Raw genomic sequence first — 23698 nt, 5'->3', positions numbered from 1 at the left:
TCTGTGGCTTCAAGGACCCGGATGTGTGACACACAAAACTGAATTTTAGAACTGAAATTGAATTTTAGAATTGAAAGTAAAAGTAGTGAAACTGAAGTTTCAATTCAACAAAATACATTTTCAGAGCAAATTAATTCAATTTCAAACCATTAAATTCAGTTTCATTAAGTGAAATTCAGTTTCAAATCAGTGCATTTAATTTCAAATTATACAAATACAGATTCAGTCTGAGAAATTCAAATTCAGTGTGTGATGGCACAAGTTTCTTCCCATAAAATAGCAGTTTAATGCTATATGTAATATAGAAACGAATTAAAGAAAGCAAAATAAAACAAAATAGAAGAGGAAAAATTTCACTTGAGTTGCTTTGGCAGAAATAAAAATCGCCAACTGCAGCATTAAATATAACTATTAATGCAACCCACTAATGGTAAACAACACTTAACTGGAAACATTAACCAGATGAAGTGTGCAGACTTTTTGTTGCGCCACTCCAGCAAGAAGCACTGTGACCATCCTCCTCCTCTCTCCCACTCTACGCAGCCTGCGTCTAGGTCTACGCAGCCTGCGTCTAGGTCTACGCAGCCTGCGTCTAGGTCTACGCAGCCTGCGTCTAGGTCTACGCAGCGCCGCACACCCGGCCGTCATGACACGGGACGAAAAAAAACAGTGAGCAATGAGCATGCGCGTTATATGCTCTATCTACCGTTCTTTCGGTTTTCGTATTTAACTGCCTAAATAATATAACGTAATTTAAAATTGAATTAAATTGAAAAAGTAACATTATAAGAAAGCAAAGTAGTAAAAAACAAAGAAAGGCTCTCACTAACTACGACTCGAGTCCTATCGTTAAACGTATGGAGCCGTTCAAAGGAATCGATTGGTTCGTGAACGTCACATCACTATTGTTTTGGCTCCATCTGGCGTTTACACGGGCACATTGGCGTACCTGGTCTCGCCCCCATTGAAACTAGTCTGGACTTGTAGGTAGTAAGTTGCGGAGCGCGGTAAGTGATTAGTTAACACGACCACTCTTTTTCTGGTTTTTAAATGTACTTTATAAAGTTTAAACGCATCACCAAGAATACAGAAAAGTCACGAAAGCAGGCGGGAAGTTGCAGTTCAAATAACAGAGTAGTTACAAGCTAAGCTAGCTAGCGTTATCGTTGGCCTTAATTTGGCCGCAGTTTAGTAATAATGATGGCATAAGTAAATCTTAAAAGATTTCTAAACTTGCATGTAGTGAGGGACGACGTGTATTTGTACGTTTCTTCTAACAGATTGGAGCTCAACAGCTCAGTAAATAAGCATCGGAATGGGCTGTGAATTCAAATTTTCTGCTTAAGCTACGTTATTTACGTCCAAAGCATGGATGTAAGGTGTGTTGTTGAAATGAATACATCCTGTTACAGGGTTGAAAGCTGACCAAATGGCAGAGTGGAACGCATTTTACCAGAATGAGGACGAGCAGCAAGAAGAAGAGGAAGCGGAATTTTCTGGAGGTAAAACATTCATAACCTCATATGTTTGAGCTGCAACAAAGCCATCTGTCATCACTGTGATATCTTCTATTTAATGACTCTGACATGATCACTCCATTTCTATTTTACCATGTCCTACTAAAACTACTAGCAAGACTTTTCTGGAAAATCCGTCAAACTCGTTTATTCATTTATGGCCACTTTATTAGGTACGTCTTGCTAGTACCAAGTTGGACCAGTTTTTGTCATACATTTAACAAAGTATCTCAAGCCTGCTTCAGATCTTCTGGTCCATATTAACAATATAGCATTTGCTGGGGATGTTTTGGCTGCACATCCTTGACACCAATTTCCTGTTCCACCACATCCCAAAAGTGCTCTGTTGAACTGTGATCTGGTGAGAAGGCCTTTGCAGTATAGTAAACATTTTGTCATTTATTAGTAACCAGATGGAGGTGATCTGAGCTTTGTGACATGTGGATTATCCTGCTGTAAACGGCCATCAGAAAATGTGTCACTGAGGTCCTATAGTTTGGCCACAATGCTGTTTTTTAAGGTTTTCACTTAGTACTAAGGGACCCAAGGAGTACAAAGAAATATCCCCTACACAGTTACAGCAGCACCACCAGTCTGAAACATTGGTACAAAGTAGATAAGATCCATACCTGTCATGTTGTTTATGCCAAATTCTGATCTTTCCGTTTGAATGGGAAAAAACAAACTTATTTAAGTGTTTTTACACATTGTGGTTGTTGTTTGGACTGATGTTAATATACGATGTGAGGGATGGAAACCAAAGTCAAATTCCTTGTTTGTGTACACAAACTTGGCCAATAAAGTGGATTCTGATTCTGAATGTTGCAGCTGAAATTGAGACACAATAGACCAGGCAACATTTTTCCAATCTCATGTTTTTCAAACTTTGGTGAGTAATTGTTAATTTTCTCTCTTTAGCTGAGGGTGTGACAACCAGTGTTGTCTTCTGCTGCTGTAACAAATCTACCTTACGGTTCAGAGATGATATTCTTCATACCTTAGTTGTGATGAGTGGTTATTTGAGCTACTGGTGCCCCTGGACGTTCTGGCTATTTTCAGACCATTTTCTGCAAACCCCGGATTCTGTTATGCAGAAAATCCACGAAGAGCAAAAATCTTCAGACAAGCCTATCTGTCACCAGCAACCATGGCATTCTGATCCTTAAAAAATAAGCAAGTAGCCTTCACTATGTCCAAATAATTTATTGCTTTGCCTTGCTGTGCTGTGATTGGCTGGTTTACTATTTGTGCTAGCTAGCAAGCTAGCAATTCAATAGGTTTACCTATTCCAGTGGCCGGGAGAACCACAAAGCGCCCCCCTCCCATTCATTTCTTAATTGCAGCAGCAGACATTTGAATCATGTGTGAAAACACTGCATGGATTTCAGGAACATTTGCTAACAATAAATCACATGGTGCTGGATTCAGATTAGATTTGTTTAAAAAAAGGTGAAGCATTACAAACCAAACCAGGTGTCTGTCTTTGACAGGAGATTACAAAGTCTCAGGCAGAGACAGTCTGGTCTTCTTGGTTGATGCCTCAAAAGAAATGTTCATCAAAGGTGAAGATGGACAACCCTCTAACTTTGACATGACCATGCAGGTATGATTTACAGTTGTTTTTTTTTTACTTGTTTTTCACCCTGTTTGCTTAGTTTTACTTCAGTATTGCCTTGATCTCAGTCTAAAAGTTATTTAGAAGAGAAGAAACCGTTTGACTATAGTAGAAATTATAACAGATTTATCGTAGATTTCTTGTCACTTTAAAAGAGTTTTCTCATGTTCTCTCCAGTCCATTTTCCTCTTGTCTGGTTGCAGGTTGTGCGGAGTGTGTACACCAGTAAGATCATCAGTAGTCACAGGGACCTGATTGCTTTGGTGTTTTATGGCACAGAGCAGAGCAAGAACCCCAGGAACTCATTCAAACATGTTTACGTGTACCACGATCTTGATGAACCAGGTGAGATGCTGCACGCTTTAGATCACTAGCCTCTGTATTAGTTAGGGAGTAGGAGTCCACCCTCCTGTTGACTTTAGCAAAGGTTTTAAGAATATCCTTAGCTAACCAAGTGAGTTAATTTCATGTTCAACAGCTGTTAAACCTTAACCCCAGGTGCAAAGCGAGTTCAGGAAGTGGATGCTCTGCGGAGAGAGAAAGGTGCGCAACTGGCAGCACAGACCATGGGAAGTGGTGAGACGTCTCTCGGTGATGCCCTGTGGTGCTGCGCCAACCTCTACAGTGACATCAAGCTGCGCCTTTCACACAAACGGCTGATGATCTTCACCTGCAGGGACAAACCACACGGGGGCGACAGTGCGAAGGACCGACAGGCCCGCACCAAAGCAAGTGACCTGAAGGAGACAGGTCAGTCTGAAGAAAAAGCTGCGTCTGTTTATAAAACTGTCTTCTGCACTTAGCACTGGAGAAAGACAGTGGTTTATTTACAAGTAAAAGCCGAAAATAGCCTTGTTTTACTCATTAAACATAAGATATCAGTAGAAATGTGTATTCTAACTTAGGAAAAAGTTAGGACACCCTATCCCTTAATAGCTCGTCTCACCCCCTTTGGCAACTTCGTGTAACCATTTACTCTGGCATTAGTCTGAAGAAAGTTTGCCCCACTCCTCCCTCTTTACAATGAGATGTCTCATTTCAAGTCACCCCCTAGCATCCCAGTGAGATCAAGATTATTTTTTTTTAAAGATGGACTCACATTTTCCCCATACACTTCCTGATATACAGCAGAATTGATGGTAGATTCTGTGATGGTGAGCTGGCCCAGTCTTGCTGCAGCAACGAGCAAACCTCAGCGCTTCACAGTTGGTATGAGATTTTTTTCCTGGTGTTTTATAATTGGCATATGGCAAACATGTCCTCTGTTCAGGTGTCCAAAATAATTCCGTTTTAGACTTACCAAAAGAAAAGTCCTGGGTCAGTATTCACAAAAAAGCGTAAGAAAAAGACATAATTCTGAGAATTTCTCGGTAAAATCAGAGTTATTCACGAAGGCCTTTAGAGAGCTCCTAAAGTGAACAAATGTTAGTAGTGAGGAGGACTTTTAGTGAGCCCAAGAGTGTCTTAAGCAGAGAAGATGGCAGAAAGACCGAGAGAAATGAGAGATATTCTCCTTACAATGATCAACAAAATTAAATGGTAAATGGACTGAACTTCTATAGCGCTTTTCCAGTCATACAGACCGCTCAAAGCGCTTTACACTAGAGCCACATTCACCCAATCGCACTCACTAACTCTCACACATTCATACACCGATACGCAGATCAGTAGGAAACTTGAGGTTAAGTGCCTTGCCTAGGGGCACATCGACATATGGCAGGAGGAAGCTGGAATCGAACCCACAACCTTCTGATTGCAAGATGACTACTCTTCCTACTGAGCCACAGTCGCCACATTGATAAGACGCCCAGTTAGAGGCATTTGTGTCCTAGAGAGGCCACAGCCCGCCACTCTGGGTCCCTGAGCCCCTGCCCCTGAATGCTCCCTAATGGATGGGTTAAACGCAGAGGACCATTTCTTCATTGTGAGATCAATAAAGTCTAATTTATTTTATTATTTATTTATTAGATTAACTCTATCATTAGGCAGAAATTTTATAGTTTCAACAGTTTTAGCAGCAGGACAGGTTAAAGATGCACCTCTAGTGAGGTAATTTTAGGAAGGATAAGTAATAAAATAACAAATAACCATGAATAAAAAGTGATCAATAATACAAATAGTATAGAACAGAAAAATTTAAATATTTACAGACTGTAAAATGCTTTCAAAAAAAATTTAGGAAAAAAAACTAGAGTAAAAAAAAAAAAGAGCATCAGAATGGGGAAGAAAGGTGATTTAAGTGACTTTGAACGTGGCATGGTTGTTAGTGCCAGACGGGCTGGTCTGAGTATTTTAGAAACTGCTGATCTACTGGGATTTTCACGCACCACCATCTCTAGGGTTTACAGAGAATGGTCTGAAAAAGAGAAAATATCCAGCGAGCGGCAGTTCTGTGGGCGTAAATGCCTTGTTGATGCCAGAGGTCAGAGGAGAATGGGCAGACTGGTTCAAGGTGATAGAAAGGCAACAGTAACTCAAATAACCACTTGCTACAACCAAGGCATGCAGAAGATCATCTCTGAACGCACAACACGTCGAACCTTGAGGCGGATGGGCTACAGCAGCAGAAGACCACACCGGGTGCCACTCCTGTCAGCTAAGAACAAGAAACTGAGGCTACAATTTGCACAGGTTACCAAAATTGGACAATAGAAGATTGGAAAAACATTGCCTGGTCTGATGAGTCTCGATTTCTGCTGTGACATTCAGATGGTAGGGTCAGAATTTGGCGTCAACAACATGAAAGCATGGATCCATCCTGCCTTGTATCAACGGTTCAGGCTGGTGGTGGTGGTGTAATGGTGTGGGGGATATTTTCTTGGCACACTTTGGGCCCCTTAATACCAACTGAGCATCGTGTCAACACCACAGCCTACCTGAGTATTGTTGCTGACCATGTCCATCCCTTTATGACCACAGTGTACCCATCTTCTGATGGTTACTTCCAGCAGGATAACGCACCATGTCATAAAGCACGAATCATCTCAGACTGGTTTCTTGAACATGACGATGAGTTCACTGGACTCAAATGACCTCCACAGTCACCAGATCTCGATCCAATAGAGCACCTTTGGGATGTGGTGGAACGGGAGAGTCGCATCATGGATGTGCAGCCGACAAATCTGCAGCATCTGTGTGATGCTATCATGTCAATATGGGCCAAACTCTCTGAGGAATGTTTCCAGTAGTTTGTTGAATCTATGCCACGAAGGATTAAGGCAGTTCTGAAGGCAAATGGGGGTCCAAGTAATAAAGTGGCTGGTGAGTGAGTGTGTGAATGTATGTGTGTGTATATATATATACACACACACTCTCTAGACAAGATAAAGTACAATAATCTAAGCAATATGTACATAGAAGGAAGATGTAAATGAGGTGAATAGGTATTTGCTGTTTTGTACATGATGATGTCGGCAGCCTAAGCCTAAATGTCATCTACAGCACCCGCCTGTCTGTGAAGAGGTTCGCTGGTGTGCTGCAATCTCCTCTCTAGGTTCTGAATGAAGCAGGAACCAGCGCTGCTCACATTCCAGGCTGGTGCTGAAAGCAGAGGGAATGACACATTTATCTGTTTGGGAATATGCTCCCAAATATGTCTTTGTGCACATCATGATCCCAGGACCAAATCTACCTTTCCACTCTCCTCTATTCTCCTCCACCAACTGTGCCAACAGCAGGCTCTGCTCCTCTGTCCATTTCAGTTTTCTCCACCTTTTTTTCTATATTTTGTTGTAAACATTTTTTGCCAAATCAAACCTCTTAATACACTAAAGCCATCACAGTAAAACGCTGACAGATGACTGATATTAATATCAAAGTGATAAAGCAGTAAATTGACCAATATGGCAAGTAAACATAATAAGCAAATCACAATAATGATGAGCGTGTTAAACTGGTACGTTGAGACAATTTTAATCCTGTGTGACAATTTAATTTTCCCACATTTTGTCATCATGACTTACAGATTTCTTTATCCAATCTAAATTCTATGATTGTTTAATTTCTCTCCATTGATTACTAGGATTGCATTTGTTTTTTTATTTTTATTTTATTTTGATTTGTGTTTTGAAACAACCAATCACAGCTCTTAGAAGACAGCGTCACACCTAGCAATGGGGCCTACCTACAACTACCTGAATCACTCTTAAGCTAACAATCCTTGGCAGGACTTTTTAAAGTTAGGAGTTCTCTGAGATGACTCTGAAAATCTTTTTTTTTTTTTTTTTACATTATCACTAGTAAACTTTAATTTTTCCTAGAGAGCCAATGGTTTTTTTCTTGCACACCTCACATGAAAGTTCAACTTGTGCAATCGGTCTCTTGGTGACTTTCACCTTCCCATTAAAATCACCAAGAGGCTGCATGTTGCCGGCTGTTTTGAATGTCCTCTATTTGTACACTATTTTCCGTACAGTGGAGTGGTTTAATTGAAATTCTTTAAAACCTTTAATAGACTCATAACCTGCTACAGTCTTCTCTGTGAAGGCCTCAGAGAAGCTCTTTGGATCACACCATGGCGTTCACTCTCACTTCTACAGTCAGGATCACCAAACTAAATGTCTAAAGATTAAACAGGGAAAACATCCTTTAAATTGTAACAAATGTGCACCTGATGAGATACGCCTGTGTGTGATTTTGGCCATGTAAAGTTTGAATAAATGTGAGGGTGTCCTAATTTATTCCTTTTCAGAAATAGCTTTTTTATGACATTTTACAAACAATTTTAAAAACGATATTTTCTTAATTGGTACGGTGTTTAACTTGAATCTCCCTGCATTGTTAGAATTTATAATAAATATCCATGCGTCTAAATATATTAGAAGAAACACAGGCTGACTCCAAGGGTGTCCTAGTTTTTGGCATGTAAATCAAATGTGCTTTCTAATAACCAGCCAGTGACTTTACAGCAGTATTTGACACATAACTGTTTCGTGTTTGATCAGTGTTTATCTGATTTCTCATGACTCCTCTGGCTGTTCTCAGGTGTTTTTATCGATTTAATGCACCTGATAAAACCAGGCGGCTTCGATGTCTCCCTGTTCTTCCGAGATATTGTCAGTCCACCTGAAGACGAGAGTGAGCTTGGGCTGCAGATGAAACCTTGCAACAAACTGGAGGACCTCCAGAAACGGGTTCAGGCCAGAGAAACCAAAAAGAGAGCCCTTGCCAGGTAACAAAGAAAAAATCTATTACTACACAGAAAATTTACCTGTTCTTTTTTTCAGCTGTTGGTCCATTTTGCCATTTTCTTGTACTCTACATATATCTCTGAGTAAAATCAACTATTTGTTGTAACAGATTATACAAAACAGAAGACGACATCTACAGCGAGAGGGGAAAAAGGAACGGGGGGGCAAATATACACGAAATGATACTTGATATTGAACAGTAAACCTTTTTAAAACTGATACACCATATCAAGTCTAAAACGCTGTTTTTTTTAAAGAGAACCGCTGCCTTATATTGGTAAAACGTTTATCCTTCTTTATCTACTGTGTCAGAGATAGCGGGTAAAGGGTTAAAAGACAGTTTCAAATCCGATACCTTATTCAAGCTGTGAAAAACTCCTTCCAGAAGATTTCTAAATCAGAAAATGTTCAAAACATATAGAATAAGGTGGCGTAGCAAAAGCTAAGCCAGCAGCTATGTCTAGGAGAGAGTCAAGGTTAAACTCTGCAATACAAGGCAAAGTGTATCTTCTGTAGAAGGAGAACTTAAAGTTTTTTCTCCCATGCAGGATTGTGACATAGACATACTTTAAAGGTGAGGTCAGAAAGGTCCAGTTTTATGCCCCTTTTCCACTGGCTCGATTTGGCCCAACTCGGCTCCACTCGGCTCGCTTCGTGAGCATTTCCATTACTGTTATTTCAGTACCAGTACCTACTTTTTTGGTACCTCCTTCTTAGAAGGGCTAAGCGAGGCCGAGTCGTTACTGTACGTGATGTGAACAAACGGCTGTTCACTGATTGGCCGTGGCGCGGCCAGCTGTAAGAGTTGACCAGCGTAAAAAAAAAACAACCTGCATTTTCAAACGTGCATTCAAGCGAGTGAGAGAAACATATGATAGAGTTCGCACAGTTATACGGAAAGGTCACCTCTAGGAGCAACGACGACGTGCAAGCTTTTCTGGCGATCATTGGAGACTGTAATATTCAGCGGCAGCTGAATAAATATATAGGCAACAGCTATTAGAAATAAAATGGAACCTAATTCAAATCTTTCCAAGTCTCTTAAAGGGAAAGTGAAATCTTTAATAACAATAATAATAAAACGGATGTCAAAATCCTACTCATCAAATTTGATTGTCAATGCAGTCAGCAGATTTAATCCCCAGGTAATAGACGTGTTACTTCTTGTTTTTGTAACGCGTTTCGGTCTTTATTTCTTTACACTGGCGGTTGGTTGTTTCATTCACGGTTCTGCAGCACGACACATGATGCTTTAAAGTCGCGCCATCAGGAGGTGTTCCCTTCAACGGGTCTATGGAAATGCAACACACAACGTGCGGAGCCGTGAGGAGCTGTTCCGGGCTGGCCAGATCGAGCCAGTGGAAACGGGGCATTAGTGCTTCTTCATTTTAAAGAACCTGAAAAAGTAACGAGTCTTGGTTACTAAGAAGACAGATGTTAGATGAAAATGGAGAATTTGAATTGGAAGTAATTAGTCATCTGCATAAAAGGAAACGTTTTGTTAATTGTGGTCTATAATTGAAACCAGATGTTTACATACACTGTAAATAAAGCTATAACCTTTTTTTATTTACTGTTTTACATTAAATGAGACAGATTTATTTTGTTTAATTTAGGTTAGTGCAATTATTAGTTTTTGGGAAATGCAAGAATAATGGCCAATATGACTTTTAAAAATCAGTGGCACAGTTTGTAGCACTGTTGCCTTGCGGCAAGAAGGTCTTGGGTTTGATTCCTGGTCGGGGGTCTTTCTGCATGGAGTTTGCATGTTCTCCCCGTGCATGCGTGGATTCTCCCTGGGTACTCCGGCTTCCTCCCACAGTCCAAAGACATGCCTGTTAGGTTAATTGGTCACTCTAAATTGCCCTTGGGTGTATGAATAAGTGTGTGTGTGGTTGTTTGTGTGTTGCCCTGCGATGGACTGGCGACCTGTCCAGGGTGTACCCTGCCTCTCACCCATAGACTGCTGGAGATAGGCACCAGCTCCCCCGCGACCCACTATGGAATAAGCGGTAGAAAATGACTGACTGACTCACTAATTAATCTTAGCATTGCCTTCAAACTGTTTTGGTTGGGTTTAGGTTTTTGCGTCTTCTTCCACAAGTTTTTCGCAATATTGCTAGAATTTTGGCCCATCCCTCCTGACAGTGATGGACTCAGGTTTGTGGGCAGCACATTTTCTGTAGGTGTGAAGAGCAATTTGAGCGCTAACTGGATAGGTGTAGCTTCTGACAGCACTTCACAATGTCTTTTGCCTCTGTTTTGGGGATCATGACACATATTTTGCACCAAAATATGTTAAACTCTGGGACACAGAACCTGTCCCATCCTAAATGTATGCCTGCAATGTATGCTGCAATTTCCCATGGTTTTCTTTATATGCTTGAATGTAATTGTTTGTACAGGTGAACCTGCAAAATGGCACCCGAGGATGAGCCAGACTTGTGCAGGTCCTCAATACTCTTCCTGATATCTTAACTGATTTCTTTTTATTTTCCGGTAATGTGTTTGATGTGTCCACAGCTGTGCTGCCGTTTAACTCGCATGTTTTCATTTACACTATCAGATGTTTATAACCCCATGGCATCACCTGGTCTTTGAGAAATTGTTTAAGTGAAAGTAATCTTTGAATATGCAAACCTCTGACTCTGAAGAACATAAAAAATCGTTCCCATTCTCTAGTTATTCTAGCATTAAAACAATTAGAAATAATTGTGGTAATCCTAACTGACCTGAAAACAATATTTAGTCTGATTTCCTGTCAGTCCGTGCGTAAACATCTGGTTTCAGCCGCATGAAATCTAATTTTAGCACAAAACCAAATTTTCCAAATACAACAAAACAAATATTTCCGTTCAACCCCGTCAAACGTTCTCTTCACCTGGAGGTTAGTCATCGGGAGGCGTGTGCAGAACATCGAAGAGATGGAATGATGACCTTTTACAGAGCCGGACTGATCCGTTTGTCCTCTTGTTTATTCAGTGTTTGCCTGGTTTATTCTAATGTTAAGCTATGTGTTCTCACCCTGCTTGTCCTTGTGCTGTATTGTGTTTAGGTTAAGCTTGAGTCTAGGCGACGGTCTAAATGTAGCGGTGGGGGTGTATGCAACTGCTGTCGCAGCTCGGAAACCTTTAGCCATCAGACTCTACAGGGAAACCAACGAACCAGTGCGTAGTAAAACCCGCACCTTCCACACCCAGACTGGCAGTTTGCTGCTACCCAGTGAGATAAAGAAGGCCCAGGTACATGACAACTGGGTTTAAATTCAGTATAAAGGATATTTTCTTACTCAGTTATTCATTGCGCGCGTGTGTGTGTGTGTTATAGGTGTATGGTAAAAAACAAATAGTGATGGAGAAGGATGAAGTGGATGCCATCAAGAAGTTTGACGACCCAGGACTGTTTCTGATTGGATTTAAACCTATGGAAAAACTCAAACTGCATCATCATATCCGGCCTTCTGTCTTCATCTACCCCGAGGAGGATGAAGTGAAAGGTACGTCTGCATATCTTTTTGTACATATATTTTATATACTTTGAACGTTGTAGCCCTCTTTCATTGAAAATTCTTTAAAAGCTCAGTTGCTTATATGGGAGCATAGGTCACTATCTCCTTATCTTCTGTACTGTATTAAAACCATTTTGTTTTTGTGTTTTTTAATGTTTTTTACATCAGGAAGTGCCTGTCTGTTCTCGGCCCTGTTGAAGAAATGCAGTGAGAGAAATGTGTTTGCTCTGTGCCGCTCGATCTTCCGCCGAAACTATCCACCTAAATTTGTTGCCTTGGTACCTCAGATGGAAGAGGTCGACGAAGGGAGAGTACAGATTTCACCACCAGGTGAAATACTGTTGGGGTCAGAAGGCGGCGGGTGGAGTCACATCTTGTCCTTGTGGCAATTTATTCTTATCTAGATTTTCAAAGGCAGGATGAAAAACAATGTGGCTCACAACAGCCTGACACATACAGTAAAGGTCATGTTTGCTAATCAACTCCTAAAGTTACAGGCTAAACTTGTCCTTCCTTCTGTTTCCTTCTGTTCTTCCTTGTATCCTTCATTTCTTGTATACTTATTTGCGTCCTTCCTTCATTCTTCCTTTCTTTATATTTTATTTTGGTCCTACCTTCCTTTCTTCTTTGTCTGTCCTACCTTCTTCAATGTGCCTTACCTCCTATCCATCCTTGTGTCCTTCCTTTCTTCCAGTCTGTGTTTTGTCCAGGTAAAACTGACCCACCATAGAAATATTTACCGTAAATTTAAAGTGGTATTTAGTATTTTATTCAAAAGCGATTTTGAGGGACTGAGAACTAGAAAGTTATGTCTGGAGAAATTTGGAATTTGTATGTGAAAAATTGGTATGAACCTAGCCATGAGGATTCTTATGTTGGTATTCATGAAGTTTGATAAATTATCATTTTTATGTTTGGTATGAGTTTATTATATTGGTGTTGTTTTCATTTTAAAAGAAACTAAAAGGTTCAAACTGGATCAGAAAGTTAAAACAACAAATGGCATCCATTTTGCAATATTCAAACTAAGCTACTTTCTTTCTTCGATAGATGTATGTAGATCTTCCCTCTGCTTCCTTCGTCAGGTTTCAATGTCATCTACCTGCCGTATGCGGACGACTTCCGAACGCTTGATCCCCCTAGATGTCCATCGGCCACACAAACACAGGTTGACAAGATGAAGGAGATCATCAGCAAGCTTCGCTTCAAGTACAGGTAAGATTAAAAGAAAATGAAATAAATGTGCTGTGTAGCAAACTGTGGTGTTAAACTACAGCTTTCTCTTTCCCCTGGTAAAGATCCTTCAAATAACTTTCATAGTGGTAGTCAAATCTCACACTAAAATTTAATTTGAGTCCACTTATTCAGTAGGAAAAAAGATCCCACTTACAAAATATATTTCTTACCACACCTGTTGGCACGTCTGGTGTTTATGAACCATTTTGCTTTTCTCTGTGATATTCTAGAAGCTTGGAGCTTATAGAGACAGGGATCTTTGACCATTCCTCTTTGCACAATCTGTCTAAATCTCTTTAAGATGTAGGTTTGGGGACTGAGATGGCCATGGAAGAAGGTGCATGTTGTATAAACCATTCCTGTCTTTGTTTGGGCATTTGTTTTAGAGCATTATCCTGCCCAAGAGGTCAAATGATGATCCATTTTCTTTTTTCTGACAGATTTTTTATAGTCAGTCAGTCATCAGTCATTTTCTACCGCTTATTCCATAGTGGGTCGCGGGGAAGCTGGTGCCTATCTCCAGCAGTCTACGGGCGCGAAGCCGGGTACACCCTGGACAGGTCGCCAGTCCATCGCAGGGCAACACACAAACAACCACACACACACTCATTCATACACCTAAGGGCAATTTAGAGTGACCAACTAACCTAACAGACATGTCTTTGGACTGTGGGAGGAAGCCGGAGTACCCGGAGAACCCATGCATGCATGGGGAGAACATGCAAACTCCATGCGGAAAGACCCCCGGACAGGAATCCAACCCAGGACCTTCTTGCTGCAAGGCAACAGTGCTACCAACTGCTCCACCGTGCAGCACAGATTTTTTTAATAAATAAAGTTAAATCTTCTGGTGTTTTCAGAAATTCAAGATGACCTACATTGTAAGATTCCCTGCACATTTATAGAGAGAAATGGACCCACAGCATCACAGATCCTTCATCATACTTAACAGCGAGCATGAGATGCTTTTCCACATATTCGTCTTTTTCTCATGTGTCTCACAAATCTCATGTGACCAAAGCACACGGTTTCGTTAAAGACCGAGTAGAGTATTTCAAACTTCACACATTTACGTTTGTAATTGTAGGACAGAATGGTCCGATACGATACGTTTTGGTAGTAACGTCTGTGACACTATACGATAGAAGATACCAGAATAGCACATTTTGTTCTGCCGCTGGTTTATGCCACATAGGTCCAACAGAAAAGTTGGTCCAACAGTAAATGGAGAGATTGTTACTGTGATAATATTTTTAGTATCACAGTCATATGCTGAAAATAGAGACAGAAGGAGGAAGAAAAGGAGACAGCCGTGGACAGGCTCATGGCTGGGGAAAAGATGATAATAATCATGCATTGGCTGCAGCAGCTGTCAGTCTGCATCATAGTTGTTGTAGGTCGTTTGTGAGATCTTTGGCTGTAAGAGAGCTAAACTAGCAGTCAGTGCATCAGTCACAGCGACAAACCACAAATTTAAGTTCATGACCAGAGATTTTATTACAATTTTCTTAGAATGATAGAATTCCTGTCTGGTTCTTCACGTTTCCAGTTGCTTTTAAAGTGTAATTATTAGTTTGACCATAGATGTGGGCAGGTTTTAAAATGTAGCCATTTTCTCACAGCCACATTTTGTCTTGTGTAGATGTTCTCCTGTCTTTTCAATTTTTAAGAGTGATTAAGAAATACAAGCCTCGGCATCATGCCTTATTTATATGCATCATGGAAACGGGAAGTCATGGATTAGTCATTAAAAAATTCCTGAGCACTCTGTTCAACTTAAATAGGGAAGTATATAAATAAAAGTAATAACAAAAACTGCACGGTGGCGCAGTTGGTAGCACTGTTGCCTTGTAGCAAGAAGGTCCTGGGTTCAATTCCTGGCCTGGGGTCTTTCTGCATGGAGTTTGCATGTTCTCCCCGTGCATGCGTGGGTTCTCACCGGGTACTCCGGCTTCCTCCCACAGTCCAAACACATGCCTGTTAGGTTAATTGGTCTCTCTAAATTGCCCTTAGGTGTATGAATGAGTGTGTGTGTGGTTGTTTGTGTGTTGCCCTGCGATGGACTGGCGATCTGTCCAGGGTGTACCCTGCCTCTCGCCCATAGACTGCTGGAGATAGGCACCAGCTCCCCCGCGACCCACTATGGAATAAGCGGCAGAAAATGACTGACTGACAAAAACGCAAAAGTGACATTGATGCTATTAGCAGTGCCAGTAATCATGTCACCAGGGATTTAGTTTTTTTTTCTCTATTAAGTAAATGTACAGAAATTACAGGCTGGAGTTTTTAGCATGAGACTATGCCACTGCAATAAAAATGTTTTTCATACATTTTCACCTGAAGTGTCGGTAACTACGGCAGACACCATAAATTCTCTAACCATATTTATGCAATATTGACTAATAGCCCCACAGCTTTGATGAAATGGATACATTAGAGGTGATGGCATCACACTGCAGTTATTTATTTGGTTTCTTTCTGTAAACTGGTTCCTTCCTTTTGAATGTCTTTCAGGAGTGATGCATTTGAGAATCCAGTCCTCCAGCAGCATTTCAGGAACCTGGAGGCTTTGGCTCTGGACATGATGGCTCCAGAGGACATAGAGGATCTCATCAGTAAGAAGCAGATTAAAGGATTTTTTGGCCCACCGTACTGAGTACTTTTGTCAGCACCTTATACCTTTTTTTTCCCCCCTCCTAAGTGCCAAAAGTGGACCAGATTGACCAACGACTCGGTTCTTTGGCCGAAGAGTTTAAAGATCTGGTCTACCCTGCTGGGTACAATCCAGAGATCAAACCTGCTCCCAAACGTAAAACGGGTCAGACACTAAGTTCTTAGTTTTGATTTAGTTATTGCTGATCTATTCAGATCCGACGCTATATTTCCAATTTGATCATATATTTTCGGTTGCATGCAGCGGATGCTGGAGGTGGAGCTGAGAAGAAGCCCAAAGTGGAGCTGACACAAGACGAGCTGAAGGCCCACTTTCAGAACGGCACGCTGGGAAAGCTGACCGTGCCAGTGCTGAAGGAGGCGTGCAAGCAGTTTGGGATCAAAACCACTGGGACCAAGAAGCAGGATCTAATAGATGCTTTAAACAGTACACTGACTTCATAATAATTTCAGAAACCCATTCTAAGGTCAGGAAAGTTTTGTGGGCTGGATAAAAAAGAAGGGACAGTTAATTCAGTGGTCAATTAAGCTGAATGTCTTCATTTACGCATTGTGTAAATTCCAGTTTACACAAATAATGTCATATTGGAATTTTTAAGATCTCCTATATTTGGTGATGCTGACTGCTGTAAAGACTGTAAAGAAATTTAAACCAGTAAAAAAAATACCTTATGGTAACATGTTTATAGGCAAACAATAACATGTGATGAGATTTATTCATGATTTGTTGAATTAAAACTTTTTATAAAAGCGACTCATTTGAATTTTTACAAACTAAAAGAGATCGTGGATTGTAGTTCCTAGGCAGCATTTCCAGTTCTGCTGGTAAGGTGTGCCTTTCCAAAGAGAGGCTTCATTATATGCATACTTGGAGGTTTTTTCACTTCATTGTTCAGCTCAATAAACGGGAAGCAGTGTTCCTGTTGAGGGCAGACCTGTGCAGGGAGTGTCTGCACGCAGCAGGAAGAAAACTTTGCCCACATGTCGGCTGCGTCAGATCTGGACAGATTGAAACTAAATGTCATTCCTTGGAAGGGTTTATTTCAGCACACGCTCAAGGTAATTGCTCTTTAGATACATTTTGCTATTGAGAAAGGCTAACATAGACTTCATACACAATTGAGCTGTTGTGTTTACCCTCGTTGAAAGTACACGTGATTTGATCAACTTATTTTCCCTACATTAATGAAAGCAATAAAACTTCATGACGTTTGTAAAGTTTTTTTCTTACTACTTTTACAAAGATTGATGCTGTGCCTTCTGCTGAGAAATGGAGTGTCAGTGTGAAAACAATGCTGAGGCTGCCTCTGCTGGTAGGAAAGTTTAAAGTATTTTCTGTATAAAAAAGCTCCAAACTATTATTTGTTTTAAACACGTGATAATGAAGCATGAATAAATAATCACAACTGTTTATTTTTATTGCATTGCTTTAGAGAAATTAACATCTAGGAGAGGGCTGTGCAGAATATAACCTTTACAGTTGTAATATTGAATGTAGAAATGTGTTTCTAACACTACTTCAGAACGCCTTACTTTTGAAGAATGCTACAATCAAATTTTGGCTGGAAGGCCTTGTAACCCATGATACATGTACCGACACCCACAATAAGTGGGAAATAGCACTGCTGTACTAATGTCCCTCCTTCATTTTGTTTAGGCTGGTTCCTGAGTGGCAGCAATGTCCAGATGGGAGCTTTCACCATGGTGGGCTATCTTCTCTACAGATTTTCACAAAGTTAGTCACCATCTCATTTTAAAAGAAAAGAATACACAAGAAGTAGCTGCATTGTTCCCAATAAAATAATCCAATAAAATACATCAAATTTTGTGACCATATATAAGTTTTACTTTTTGTAATGAGTGACAAAAAATAGTAAACTTTTTCATAATATTCTTTTTTTTTGTTTGAGATGTACCTGTATTTACTTAGGGGAATATTTTATAGTCCTGTATTGATTGGAATAATTTATATTCAGACATTTTAAGCCATTTGATTGTCCTGCAGCTCTCCCAGCCCTAATCCGATGGCCAATCCGTTTCTTCTGCTACATAACTGGTGAGTTTTTGCACTCAGGAGCTTCATGCTCCACCATGAAGCTTGGCTGGAACTAAAATGACAAAGCAAATATTTTCTTGATCCTGCCTCAGGTCTGTCAGCTCTTTGGGGCTGGGTGAGCCGCCTGGTTGGAACCCTCCGTGGTACGAAATATACATCTTATTTTTAGTGATCACAGATAGGAAAATTTAAAGAAGCCTAAATAACATGCTGACTTTCCCCTTTTGTCTCAGGAATCAAGAACCTGTTAAAGTGGCTTTCTCGAATTTGGCAGTTTCTAGTTGGTGAGCGCCTCTTTTGCTTTTCTACAGAATATTATTCATTGTTTTATAAACTGAAATCAAAATGTACAGGTCCAACAGAAACACATAAGACTGTAATTACAACTTAGTCAGATTAATGTCTGTTTTCATGGTTCCTCAGCATTTTCCTCCAAGTTCAAGTGGATGGTTCCTATCATCAGAGCCATTACAGGTCACTACACAAGTTTTTATTGCTTTAAAACTAAAGTATTGGTTTTCATGAAACAGAATGGCTGTTGTTGTGGTAGAATGTTTGAATTAAGACATACTTGATCTTATTTTGATTTTATAATGATTAACAATCATTAACAGTGATATCAAACAGTGTGTATATGAACACTTCAAACTGTGGTGATTGTACCCTTAAAAATATGTTGAGAAAATATTTAGCCTACATTTGCAGGTGCAGCTCCTACCCCTTTGTGTGCTCCTGAAAGGTTTTTACTCTTTGGTCTTCCCCTAGGCCTCCTGTCTTGCAGTTCCAGCCTCAGCTGGATGTACTCACTAAACGTCGTCTTTACATGTTCAAACCATCTCAGTCTGCCCTCTCTGGCTCTATCTATCTCCAGCACATCTAACATGAACTGTGCCTCTGATGTACTCTTTTCTCATCCTATCCATCCTTGTCACCTCCAAAGAGAACCTCAACATTTTTAGATTCTCTTTGGAAATCAATTGTATGTTGACTGTTAACAGTTTAAAAGTTGTCGAGACCTTTTCACTTTCCATTTATTTATATTAGAGAATAAAAAAAAGTCACATGGTACTAAAAGCAAAGTGTACCGGAGTCAAATTTTATGTTTATCTGCACAAACTTGGCAGTAAAGCTGATTCTGATACAATGATTTTGTAGCCAGATGTTGTTGGTCATCCCAACAAGAAGCCTTCAACTTTTTTAATCAAATTATACAGTCACAAAAGAAATTTTTTTAGAGCTTTGCAACCAAACTTTAAAGGATTTACACTAAATAAATGTATCACCTCTATAGGATCACCTGGAGATGGGTCACAGATCAGTGGCACTTCAGAGAAATTGGATTTGAGACTGATCCTCCTGGGGCCCAGCGGACGAGGACGAACCTTTATAGCGGATACTTTGTTAGGCAACAATAAGACAAGAGCATCCATGGATCCTTTAAAGCAGAGCACCAAGTGGAGCACAGTTGTGGACAGCAGAACGATTACAGTAATTGACACCCCAGATATTTTAGGGCCATCTCTAGGGAACACCAGTCGGGCTAGGGAGGCCCTAAGGAGTCTTCAGCTCACTAGTCCTGGTCCACATGCCTTTCTGCTAGTAATCCAGGCTCCAGGCTCAGGCATGTCCCTTGACCAGGACCCCACCCAAGCTATTCAAGGCACCCTGGAGCTGTTTGGAGAGGGAGTCACAGGATACATCATCCCAGTGCTCACTCATGCAGACATACTGGGACGAAGACGCACTGTGGATCATGTGCTGGAGGCGGATTCAGGGGAACTGAAAAGGGCTTTGTCTTTATGTGGTCAAAGACCAGAGCTTGTTGACAACAGGCTAGACCTTCCGCCTGAAGCACAGACTGATTTGTGCAGACATTTTGTCGAGCGTGTGATGGAGATGAAGGAGTTGAGGGGGCATTTTGTTCATGAGGTACACAGGAGGCAGGACTACCTGAGGGAGAAGCTTCTGTATGACATGTCCTCGGCACTGGCTGAAAAACTCGGCCAAAAGTAAAGAACTACAGAACTAGAGATGTTGGTGTCTGTTAACCTGTGCCAAAGAAAATGGAGGATGTTTGTTTTTTACTGGGGACTCTTTTGCCTGAAGTATTTCCTTTTCATTCACCCTGGAATTTATCGCTGTCCATAGGGTCTTAGATGTACTTCTTCACAGGGCTCTGATGCTTTCAGCTGGGGATAATTGTCTTATGGTGTTACAATTTAAAATACATGTCATATGCATAAGTGTCAAGCTGTAAAGATGTTCTGAGAAAATAAAATGAAGAAAAACTTTGCCCACACCCTGGCGGTCCTGTCTAGATCATTCAAGGTTTTCTCCAACAAACACAAGGAAGGGCTTTAATAGGTTTGTCAAACTATAGACTCCAAATTCCACATTGTGCAATCTTTTTAATGTGTTTCGCATCACAGTCACATGAAATTAATGAGTTTTACATGGCCGTCATATGTAGTTAACGGATTTCAGAGCCGATATCGCATGTAAATATATGGCTTTTACATGGACATCACATGTTTTTATGGCTTGCACATGGTTATCACATGTAACATTTGCATTAAAATAGGTACCACATGTAATTGTAGAGAAGATATAAGCTATTTAGTTTCATTAATGTTTCAAATAATTACAGTATTTTCTTCATTTTCTCAGGTAGCCTTAATTCCATACTTTATAGAAGCTGAACGCATTATTAAAATGTACTTATTCTCAAAATCCCAATATTGACACTTCAATAAAAAATAGAATCACTATATTGGATCTACTTGTTTATAGAAATAAATATTACCCTATTAGTAATCACACCTTAAGTAAAGAAATAACATAAATACCAGACAAATATGAGTTCTAACTACATCAAGGGAAATTCTGAGAATAATTGTTATTGAACGTTCAAAGTATCATTGGGTGTTTAAAGATTTAACTTTATCAAATTGTTCCTGAAAGGTAAATTCGTGGTCTTCGATAATCATTTGCAATTCTATTTACCTGACTTAGGCCTAAGGGAAAGTTTGAAAGACTGCAGAAGAATTAAACTCATGAAGGCCTACAAGGTCCAGTTGGTTCAGATGTTGGAAAACAGCCTTAGATAAACTTCTTAGATACCTCTTACTCTTAGCCTGGGTCTTTTTGTATCACCTCAGTGAACCGGAATGGGCCTCTGGACCTGTGGTTCTGAACAGGGAAATCCTGGCACATTTGGGAGCATCTGTTTGACCCGGCCTCAAGATTATCTCTCCAGGGATGCTCCGGCTGTTTCTGGCTGGCACAGGTGTTGGGTTGGTGAAATTTTATTTCTTTGGGATTTAGAACCAAATTGTAGGAAATAAAAGAAAAAGGCTTGCTGAATAAAATGGACTGTTGTCTCTACCAGAGGTGCACAGAGGCAAACACAAAACCAGAGCTCACTGGAAGATAAGACAGTGAACAAAAGCAAAAAGTTAAGGTGATCCAAATTATTCGCCAAGTCTTTTCAGGCTTGGTTTATCTGATTAGATTTTGCTTGGTGGTACTTCTTCTGTGACTCTTGGACTTAGCAGCATCTATAATGCTATGCATCCTATTGGTTTTACATGAGTATCCCATGTTTATAGTTTCCACGTGGCCATCGCATATATTCAATGTGTTCCCCATGGGCATGGCATATAATGCCATGGGTTTCACATGGTTATCACATGTTATGTAATCCCTTGTAATTTGGTGGTTTTCCATGAACATCTAATGTAATTTGTGGGTTTCACATTGGCAACACATGTAGTCCCATGGTTTTAACAAGGTCATTAAATCTAAATTGTGTCCTTTAGAGTTAATTTTATGAGTTTCACATGGGCATTACATGTGTTGGGCTGAATGTGGCACAGTTGGTAGTACTGCTGCCTTGCAGCAAGAAGGTCTTGGGTTTAGATCCCAGCCTGGGGTCTTTCTGCATGGAGCTTGTATGTTCTCCATGTGCATTTTTGGATTCTCTCTGGGTACTCCAGCATCCTCCCACAGTCCTACAACATTGCTGTTTGGTTAATTGGTCTCTAATTTGCCCTAAGGTATGAGTTGCTGTTTGCTTTGAAAGACTCTGCAGATGGATTACATTTACATGTTTAAATGAACTGAATGTATTTTATCAGTGGGCATTACATGCTATTTATGTGTTGTGCATTTAAAACAGGACCAAATGACAGAGAGGAGCTAATGATCAGCATGGTAAAACTTTTAATAAAAAGAGCTTACTTACAGATTGTGCAGGCTATGGAGCACAGGCAGAGTAACAGAAGGAGCTGACAATGAACAATGAAAAACCAGGGAGCTAATATACATAGGAAAGGTTGAAAAAGGAACCAGGTGAGAATAATCAGGAGAATGTGAAACAGCTGTGAGATAAGAGTGCTGAGCAGGGGAACTGATGGAAGGAGACTAATTAACACCGTGAATACAGAGGGAGCTTAACAAAAACACAAAGAAATCACAAGACTATTACAAGAATAACCTAAATACACAAACAGAACCTCAGAAATAAGTAAGAAGCTAATCCCAAATGAATAAACTAAGAAGACAGAAACTAAACAAAAATAATGAACAAGAAAATGAACTGATATGGGAAGCCCTAAACAATAAGAATTTAGAAATGAACAAAACACAAACACAACAGAAATCTAAAACCTAAACACCTATGGATCATGACATTACATGCATTTTATGTGTTTCACATGGTCGTCAGATGTAAATCATGGGTTCCACATAGAAACCACAAGTAATCTCTTGTGTCCCACGTGATTTATGAGTTTCACTTAACCATCATGTATCCCATGGCCATCACAAAACCCTTAAGCACTGTCATCTAAATTCTGCAATACAGATTCCAGTGATGAATGGTGGATACATAGGGGAGACAGTTTATTTTGGTTGAAATACAAAACTGAAGTACTAAATCAAGTAGTGATTGTTAGACTATTTGGAGTTAAATTATGTGGAGCGAAAATCATAAATTTGGAAGCATATATGTTGGTGTCTTACATCAGGTCTGTTTTTGCATTAACTAGAAAATATTTCTCATATCAGCTGCTGATTTCTGACTAAATGAAATGAGGAGCATAACAATGCATATTGAACAAAACACATTAGTCATTTGTGCCCCTAAGGATTTTTCTAGTGCTTACTTGCGTGTCCGAGTAATGTGATGCCCGCATGTGGTATGCACAGTTACTGTAAGAAAATATATCTATATCCTCAAATTAGGATTCAATGCTAAATTAAAGGGCTTTTTTGGTATTTTGGACTGCATTTGATCAGTAATCAGTCATTTTCTACCACTTCTTCCATAGTGGGTCGCAGGGGAGCTGGTGCTATCTCCAGCAGTCTATGGGCAAGAGGCAGGGTACACCCTGGACAGATCGCCAGTCCATCGCAGGGCAACACACAAGCAACCATGCACACACTCATTCATACACCTAAGGGCAATTTAGAGAGACCAATTAACCTAACAGGCATGTCTTTGGACTGTGGGAGGAAGCCGGAGTACCCGGAGAACCCATGCATGCACAGGGAGAACATGCAAACTCCATGCAGAAAGACCCCGGGCTGGGAATCAAACACAGGACCTTCTTGCTGCAAGGCAACAGTGCTACCAACTGTGCCACCGTGCAGCCAACATTTGATCTTCATCTCAAATGTATCTCGAAAACACAGTTTAAGATTAGTGAAATCTTTTTTCTATTTATAAAAATTGCTTTCTTGGCTTTAGCATTAGACAAGCATAAAAAGCATAACGTACTGACTGGTGAAACCTAGAATAAATTATTATTCTATAGTGATTATCGTCACTTCTAAGCACAAGTTGTTATTTAACATCACTGTGTGAAGAGGGGGATTCCTAGTTTTCTCAAAAATGGCGTTGAC

At 40.2% G+C, this 23698-nt stretch overlaps 2 protein-coding genes across 3 annotated transcripts; both read left to right on the top strand.

Moving 5' to 3' along the window:
- Positions 1 to 678: 678 nt before the first annotated feature.
- Positions 679 to 16492, top strand: xrcc6 (X-ray repair complementing defective repair in Chinese hamster cells 6). The gene is made up of 13 exons (XM_047377933.1): positions 679 to 1007; positions 1413 to 1502; positions 3008 to 3120; positions 3336 to 3477; positions 3631 to 3882; positions 8116 to 8302; positions 11377 to 11563; positions 11649 to 11817; positions 11998 to 12159; positions 12915 to 13044; positions 15580 to 15680; positions 15767 to 15883; positions 15983 to 16492. Exons 2-13 carry the CDS (start codon positions 1430 to 1432, stop codon positions 16180 to 16182), a joined length of 1833 nt encoding a protein of 610 aa, XP_047233889.1. The 5' UTR covers positions 679 to 1007; positions 1413 to 1429; the 3' UTR covers positions 16183 to 16492.
- Positions 16493 to 16635: 143 nt separating this feature from the next.
- On the top strand, positions 16636 to 20093 carry LOC124875658 (GTPase IMAP family member 4-like). Of its 2 annotated transcripts, XM_047377934.1 has the most exons (8): positions 16636 to 16797; positions 16983 to 17051; positions 17396 to 17473; positions 17744 to 17794; positions 17887 to 17937; positions 18028 to 18078; positions 18218 to 18268; positions 19086 to 20093. In XM_047377934.1, the coding sequence occupies exons 2-8, from the start codon at positions 17009 to 17011 to the stop codon at positions 19805 to 19807; spliced, it is 1047 nt and encodes a 348-aa protein (XP_047233890.1). In that variant the 5' UTR covers positions 16636 to 16797; positions 16983 to 17008; the 3' UTR covers positions 19808 to 20093. The 2 variants fall into 2 exon arrangements, with proteins under 2 accessions (XP_047233890.1, XP_047233891.1); XM_047377935.1 differs by lacking the exon at positions 18218 to 18268.
- The last annotated feature ends 3605 nt before the right edge of the window (positions 20094 to 23698 follow it).

This window comes from Girardinichthys multiradiatus, chromosome 10 (genome assembly GCF_021462225.1).
Source record: "Girardinichthys multiradiatus isolate DD_20200921_A chromosome 10, DD_fGirMul_XY1, whole genome shotgun sequence".
Classification (NCBI taxonomy): Eukaryota; Metazoa; Chordata; class Actinopteri; order Cyprinodontiformes; family Goodeidae; genus Girardinichthys; species Girardinichthys multiradiatus.
The sequence above is the reverse complement of the archived record's forward strand: the minus strand, read 5'-3'. Positions and strand labels throughout refer to the sequence as shown.

What these genes read in the sequence shown, in the direction of transcription:
- xrcc6 (XM_047377933.1), top strand. Translation starts at nt 1,430, where the DNA reads ATGGCAGAGTGGAACGCATTTTACCAGAATGAGGACGAGCAGCAAGAA. An exon ending in AAAAAGAGAGCCCTTGCCAG is followed by an intron (nt 8,303 to 11,376) that starts GTAACAAAGAAA and finishes TATTGTGTTTAG; the next exon opens with GTTAAGCTTGAGTCTAGGCG. An exon ending in TGCTCCCAAACGTAAAACGG is followed by an intron (nt 15,884 to 15,982) that starts GTCAGACACTAA and finishes GGTTGCATGCAG; the next exon opens with CGGATGCTGGAGGTGGAGCT.
- LOC124875658 (XM_047377934.1), top strand. Translation starts at nt 17,009, where the DNA reads ATGGAGTGTCAGTGTGAAAACAATGCTGAGGCTGCCTCTGCTG. An exon ending in TTTCTTCTGCTACATAACTG is followed by an intron (nt 17,795 to 17,886) that starts GTGAGTTTTTGC and finishes ATCCTGCCTCAG; the next exon opens with GTCTGTCAGCTCTTTGGGGC. An exon ending in CCTGGTTGGAACCCTCCGTG is followed by an intron (nt 17,938 to 18,027) that starts GTACGAAATATA and finishes CTTTTGTCTCAG; the next exon opens with GAATCAAGAACCTGTTAAAG.